Source organism: Triticum aestivum, chromosome 2B, assembly GCF_018294505.1.
Source record: "Triticum aestivum cultivar Chinese Spring chromosome 2B, IWGSC CS RefSeq v2.1, whole genome shotgun sequence".
Lineage (NCBI taxonomy): Eukaryota > Viridiplantae > Streptophyta > Magnoliopsida > Poales > Poaceae > Triticum > Triticum aestivum.
Window position 1 is genome coordinate 482,763,803 of NC_057798.1, and position 7,393 is coordinate 482,771,195.

Sequence of the window (7,393 nt, forward strand, 5' to 3'; positions counted from 1 at the left end):
CTCAGGTACCCGGGTTCTCTGCTCAGCACGCTCTGCAGTGGCTGCCGCTATCGCAGCCTGTGCCAACTCCTTAGCGCGAACAAGAGAAACTAACTCCCTAGCCCCTCCTACACAGGTGGGATCTACCCCGCTCGCATCCAACACCTCATGCAAATGATCGTCCGAGAAGCCAACAAGAACCGTAAACCGGGGAGGTGGGTTACCTGAGATCTCCATGTTCTTCTGGGCTTGGAGAAGTTGCGCCCGCTGCAGCGATGGCATGTTTCCCTTGGCCCCCATGGAACAAGAACTGGAGCGCACCGGCGCCGCCGGCACCGTCTTGGTGCGCTTGGCCTTGGAGATCAACGCCGTCTTGGAGGCATCCAGCGGCGTCAGGTCCACCGGGGGAGGTGCCGTCGGGGCCGCCAGCGCCATGACAGATTGCCTTGGAGTGACAGGCGCCCCTAGCGTCTCCATCGCGCGCACCGCCTCCGCGCCGACCTTGCGCACCGCCGTCTTCTTCATCGGCTTCACCGAGCCGCTGAGGGTGGAGCCGCGGCCACCAGATGCCGGAGACCCAACCGGGCTAGGGCACGAGGGGGCGGGGGAGAGGCCAAGCGGGGACTGGCCACCAACCTCACCCGCTGCCACCATGGGGGAAGAGGAGACCGACCCCAAGTTCGATCTGTATTGGTTGGGGATCGAGATCGTCACCTCATCTGAGCCCCCAGTCACCGCCGCCCGCACCATCGAAGCCCCGTCCACCTGCGCAGTAGGGCCCGGCACTGAGATCCCAAGCTTATCCCACGCCGCCGTGTCGATGGAGTCGTCATCCTCCATGCTAGCATCCTGCTCATGATCATTGACCTTTGGCTTGTCCTTGTCCTTGTCCTGATCTTCGGGCCCGCGGCCACTGGGAGGGGGTGGGAGAGCAGGGGCAGCCGGACGCGACCCCAACTCCGGCTCGAGCTTGATGTTGTACCCTTCCCCGTTGAACCAGATCTGCACGGAGCCGCAGAGCTTGGCTGGCACACGGCACGCAAAGAGCATGCGCACCGGGCCCGAGCGGATCAGGGACAGCTCATCCACCACCAGGGGGCGCCCGATCATGGTCGTGGCCGCCATCAGCCGCTCCGCGCCGCTGCTTCGGGGGGATGCCCCACATCTTGACCCAAACCTCCGGCATCTTCAGCGCCTTGGGCTCGGCAAGGACAGTGTCGCGGATGTTCGTCGTGATGTTGTTGATGGGGAGAAACAGCTTTCCGCTGCGCGACGCCATCCTCAGCAAGGCCGAATCGGGGAACGCCACTGAGAAGCAATCCACGTCGAAAGGGGCCGCCTGCCAATCCCACGCCCCCTCGAAGAGGTGTTGGAGCTCTGCCTCCAGAATTTCCTTCGACAGGACGCCGAGCGCTGCCGACACCAGAGCGGCGTTGACCCCCAGCAGCTCCGACGCCCCTGCGTCCGCCTCCTCGGGGTATTGCAGGCAGAAGAAACCACCCCCAGCGAAGGTCTGGCCCATGGTCTCGAGCACCATCTGCTTGCCGCGCGTGGGGTAGTGCGCCGACGCATGGCCCTCCATGCTACAGAGCACACACAGCTGCTGGAAGGCACACTCGTTCTGGTAGTGGCCCGTGCGCCCGCATCTGAAGCATTCCAGCCCCGCCGACTCCTCGACGGGGATTGGCCCCGCCGCCGTACCCTTGGAGGAGGAGGGCTTGGAGGCCGCCTTCATCGCCGGCTTGTATTTCTTCATCTTCGGCTTGTTGAAAGGGTCGCCGACGCAGTCGCCGCCGAGGGGATGGAGCGATTCCTTGCGCTTGAGCTCCAGCCCCTTCTTCTTGTATTCCTCCTTCCTCTTCTTGCGCTCTTTCTCTTTGAGCCACCAGGCAGGGGGGGCCTCCAGCAGCCCTCCTCGCCGGCGCGCTCCGCCGCCCGCACCTTCGCCTGCTCGCGCAGATCTCGCTCGCGCCTCCGCTCCGCCTCCGGATCCGGCTCCGCCCGCTTGTCCGCCCGCCGATCCGCCTTGGATCCCATGGCGACGACCTCCGCAAACGAGCGATCTAGGGGAGGGGGGGAGGTGGGGAGAGAGAGCGTGCGACACGACCGAAGCGCCGCACCTCTGCGGGAGTGGCTGGAAACCCTAGAGCACGGTCAGTGGTGCCCCGGCGAATCCAGAGCCACTCAAGTAGTGGCCGAGCCACGACAGAGGCGGGCCTGGGCCGCACTGGGCCGTCCGCGCCCGCCCGAACCGCTTCTGCCTCCACCCCGCCTCCCTGGGCCGCACACGAAACAGATGGGCCCGACCGGCCCGGGACCAAGGCCCAGCCCACCAGCCCAGCCTCGCCATCCTCGCCAACCCTAGGCCAGGACGCAAGCGGCTCCACCACCGCCGCCGTGCCGCCCTCAGCGCCACGGCCGGCGTCTCCCCACCCTTGGGATCCGACACCAGGACCGGCTCAGAGGCCAGCAAGGAAGGCACGACCACGTCACCCCTCCGCACCGGACGGGCGCTCGGCGCCTCCGCCACACGCGCCGCCGGCGCCCGCCCCGACACCCCTGGTCTGCGGGCGCCCCGACCGCCCGGCGCGAATTGTACTTGTGAGTTTGAGAGGCGAGATTATACTTTGGTAGCTGCACCACTACGTATAAATTTACAACAATTGTGGACTTCGCACACCAAATTCGTTATACTTTTTGTTCGATCTGAAAACTTAGGATTTTCAAATTTACAATGTGTTACAGCGTGACGGCACTGATGCACAGCGACCTGGTACGGCGCACAGTCAGCAATAACACATAGTGATGGGGGCATGTCTATAGCTCGCCCTCAGCGAGCGCGAGAGTCCCCTCGCCTCTGCACGGCACGCTACTGGACCGGTCCGTTGCTACGAACGTTAGTTAGCTCGTTCTGTTTCTTTCATTTATTTTCCTTTCCTTTTTTCTTCTTATTCCACTTCTTTTGTATTTGCAATATATATAGATATTTCAAGATTATTTTATTTAAATTTTTTAAAGTGTCCGCCACACATTTAAAAACTGTTCATGTAGTGTAAAAATAATGTTCGTGCAACTTTTAGAAAATGTTGATATCACTTAAAAAATTGTTCTGCAAAATTTTTAAAAATGTTTATACAATGTAAAAAAACGTCCACATAATTTAGAAAATAAAACTCGTACCATCCAAAAGAATATTCATGCATTGGAAAAATGTTTGTTATATTTTCGCAAAATCTTTATATGACGTAACAATGCTTGCGTAAGTCAAAAAAATGTTTCAAATGATTAAAAACATATAATTAACACTTAAAAATATACAAATGTTCCAACAAAATGCTCCTGAGTTTATATGAGAAAGCTTATACAATGTAAAAATATTCATGTAATCTATAATAACTAAATAGTTCATCCCCACTATCTTATTTGTCTTGACATGCACACTATCCACATCAACCATACTCCACCTCATACACACACTGAATGGGACTATTTTTTTTTTTCTGTTGATTCATTGCATATGAAATAAAATAGTTATTGTGAGGATACTACAATATCTGAATCTAATTGATGGTCCTGTGTGCGTACATATTCAGAAAATGGTTACTATCTTTTCTGTTGATTCAGTGCATATGAAATAAAATACAGTTTCAGTTTTGCTAAAGCATAAATGTGCCTGGTTATTGCACATCTAAGTGACTCAATCAAGCATAAAAAGGAAAAGAAAAAGAAAAAAGAAAATACCCACACGAATCTCCACGTAAGATCAATGGCATAGGACTTAGATGTGCAATATTTATGACACATCTAGATATTCTTTAGCAAAACTGAAATAGTAATTTGTGAGGATACTATAGTCAGAGAAAGATCATTAGCATTTTTGTTAAGAGGGAATGATCCAAAGTGGTTATAATATCTCGGCCAAAACGATAAGGTTGTTAGTTGTTACCACGAAGTATGGTATTGTGCCATTGTGCAAAGGTAATTCTAGTTTGTTGTGCCCCGGCTCAGTTGGGAACTGCAAATTATGTGAGACATGCGTGTTATATTCTTGTATACTTTATACTTCAAATTATCATCATGTTCGTTGCCAATACTCTTGGTGAATTCCGTGTTTTGTTCGTTGCCAATACTCTTGGTGAATTCCGTGTTTTGTTCGTTGCCAATACTCTTGGTGAATTCCGTGTTTTCAGATAACAGTCAGGTTTCTGAATATTTGGCGCTGCACGGGCCTTAGAGGAAGGATGTGGCGACTTCAGAGCTAAGTGTAAGAGAGAAGCAGGTGAAGAGTTAGACAAAGGTTTTTCCCTGATCTACATGCAATGCATTTCTTTTCAGAAACAAAATTGCCAGCTCCTTGACCATTAGCTTCTGAAATTAGACATGGGCTTTACTAATTGAATCGGCATGGTATGTATCAATTCGCTCAATTCTAATTGTTTTGCATATTGGGAGATATAGATGGTAAAGAGCCTTTTTAATGTTAAAACACAGTTATTATGTAAAGAACTCAATGAAATTTTAGCGACATGTCTATGTACCCCAGTTGCAATCGCACGGGCAATTACTTACTAAGAAACAAAATACGGACGATGCACAGTTTGCTTCCAGAGCCCAGGCCATGAACACACCACAGAGAAGGTTGGACAAACACAATCCACTAGTCTGGTCTTTTTATTCCACCACAAGAGAAGAGACACTCGAGCACAACATAATCCGGCTACAAATACCTCAGTCTAGTGCTAGTAGCGGCAGCAGGCAGCATAGCGGCCGGCCGTGCGTGCAGCGCTGTAGGTGCAGGCTACTCGAACTTGTAGTGCTTGTCGACGGCCTCGGTGACGTCCCAGGTGCAGCTCATCCCCTTGGGGAAGACCACCAGGTCCCCCGCCGCGATCTCCACGAACCCCTCCTCACCGTCCGGGTACACCTTCACCTTCCCCTGCAGCAGGTAGCACGTCTCCTTGGCCGAGTAGGTCCACGGGAACTTGCTCTTATCGCACCCCCACCTACAAGCACGCAGGCGCCACCGCATCACCATCGATGAACCGATAAGAAAGATCTACTAAGCGGAAGAGATTGGGCGGGGCTTACTTGGGCCACTGGCGGACGCCGAGCTCGGAGAGGCGGGACTCGGCCGGGTTGCGCTCCACCCTGACGCCGAGCTTCTCCGTCGCCATCGCCTCCGCCGACGCCCTCACCCTCGCCGCCACGAACCGTCCTCTGGGTGCTGGGGAAGGAGGGGCGTATCTGAGGCTGCTGAGGCGGATTGGGGTTGCCACCATTGGGCTCGCCATTCCTTTGCAGAGCACGGGTGATGCTGATGGGTTTGCAGGAGTTCTATGGGCCGGTGTAGTCCGCAGTGCAGTGCAGCAGATTAGGCGCCGAAGGGGGAAGGTTCTCGATTGCCGATCAGTGGCCCAGGTTTTTCTCTACTGATACAAAAATCTAGGCCCACTCGTCTCTTATCTTCGCCACTCGGCAGCGCGACCTCCTAAAAAAAAGTTAAAGAAGGATTTTGAGGAGTGCTGTTATATTATACCCATATGAAAAGCAGGCAGAGTAACGTGGAAGCTCGTAAAATTTAGCTAGACAAGCTCTCTTTTTAGATTTGAGTGCCTCATGATCATGTAACTATACCCCTAAACATCTATGGGAGTCAATAAAGGTTGCATGATTGCTAAAATAAAAAGGTTATTTTCATTATTTATGAGTTTCACGTTTGTAACAAGTTTTACCCTATTTAATGAAAATTCCTCCATATTACTCAATTTAGCTAAACAATTACTCCATCCGTTCGGAATTACTTGTCACAAAAATGGATGTATCTACAACTAAAATACATCTAGATACATTCATTTCTTCGACGAGTAATTCCGAGCGGAGGGAGTACCTTTTTGTAATCTCTTTTTAGTTTTTTTGCTGTTATGAAAAGTTAAACTTCTGTGCTTATGTGAATTTTGTGTGGCATGCCAGTTTTCCTTTTGGTTCAATTTTACTAACTATCTCTAATGAAGTTTAGAAAAGATAAAGGACTAGGATTAGAGAGTGAATCATGTCAACTAAGTATGATGACTAGCGAAGAGCCACAGGATAGGCGGATGGCCGATCGCTTGACATGTCAGCCCGCAAGGGGGGGGGGAGGGGGCATGATGGTTCTTGCAAATGGTTTCTATTGACTCCTACTCAGGTTAGTGGAGGATGACACACCGGGAGAGCGTCACAGGAGACGGTGCAAAAGGGCAGCGTTGGAGGGGAGGAAGTACATCAAGGCACCACCAACGAATTTTCTACAATGGAGGTGCCCCAAATGTCAACTTGGAACAAAGGAGTCTCTATGCAAGAACCGAGAGGAGAGTCCCAAGAGCTACTGGAATCGACAATCCCTTGGTCGCGACACCAACCAGAGAGGAAGGAGGCGAGCTCGCAGAGCTCGATTGAGGGGGAGGAAATATGGATGGAATGCTGGGAGGCCTAGTTTTGGTCAGCGAGGTCCATGACCTCGACAAAGCCCTAAACATTTAGAGGGTGAGGTTCTCACCAAGGGCGTTGTCGGCATAGCGTGCAAGCCGCTATGCAAGCCCTGTCGGAGACAACAATTCCACGTGCACCTTCAGATGCCTTCTACAATGATGAAAAAGTATGGTGGGCTGAGATCCCTTTGGTAAGATCATTTTTGCAGTTGATCCAATTCACAGGAACATAATTTAGTAAGATAAGATGTTCCCTGATCGAGAGTATATTGTTTATCCAAGAACACAAAAATGTTGGGGAAACATCGATGCACTAGGATTTATAAAAGGGAGGTCGAGCATACTAAGTCGAAGACCTTTCAAAAGTCTTAACTTACGTGCTATTGTTGGCATTTCTTTGGAAATTATTGTAGTTGACCTAATTCCCCTAAACACCATTTAGTAAGATAACAGTTTTCATGGTTGAGAGTATATTGTTTATCCAAGAGCACAAAGTGTCAAGAAAACCTCGGTGCATTATGATTTTATTGCAGGTAGGTGCATTAGGATTTTATAAGGGAGGTCCGGGATACCGAGTGGAAGGATTTTCGGAAGTCTTAGACTTAAAAACCGTGGTGGTACTTTATTTGGAGTGGCGGGTCCTTATAATATATAAATGTCGCATAGACGTCTCTTCCAGAGATGACACCAATTTGGTCATCATGGACTAGAAGAGGAGTCGAGGGTTTTAGTTGGTTAGCGAGAACCTTTTTTCGTAGAACCACAGTACAGATGTACACACTCACTCATATGTGTCGTTTGTTGAGGGTTTCTATTTGTTATCTTTCTCTTTTCTATTTAAGATTTTATTTTATTTTCACACATAATTCCTGAGAATTTATTTAAATTTGCGAACAATTTCTAGGATCCTGGACATTTTTTAAAACTCATGAACATTTTTAATCCGT

General features: G+C 50.5%; 1 protein-coding gene across 1 annotated transcript; it reads right to left on the reverse strand.

Moving 5' to 3' along the window:
* Positions 1–4,618: 4,618 nt before the first annotated feature.
* LOC123045572 (uncharacterized) lies at positions 4,619–5,405 on the reverse strand (the record flags this gene model as incomplete). Its single annotated transcript, XM_044468681.1, is given in 2 exon segments — positions 4,619–4,982; positions 5,068–5,405. Coding segments are annotated over 2 exon segments (408 nt in total). The 3' UTR covers positions 4,619–4,777.
* Positions 5,406–7,393: the final 1,988 nt, after the last annotated feature.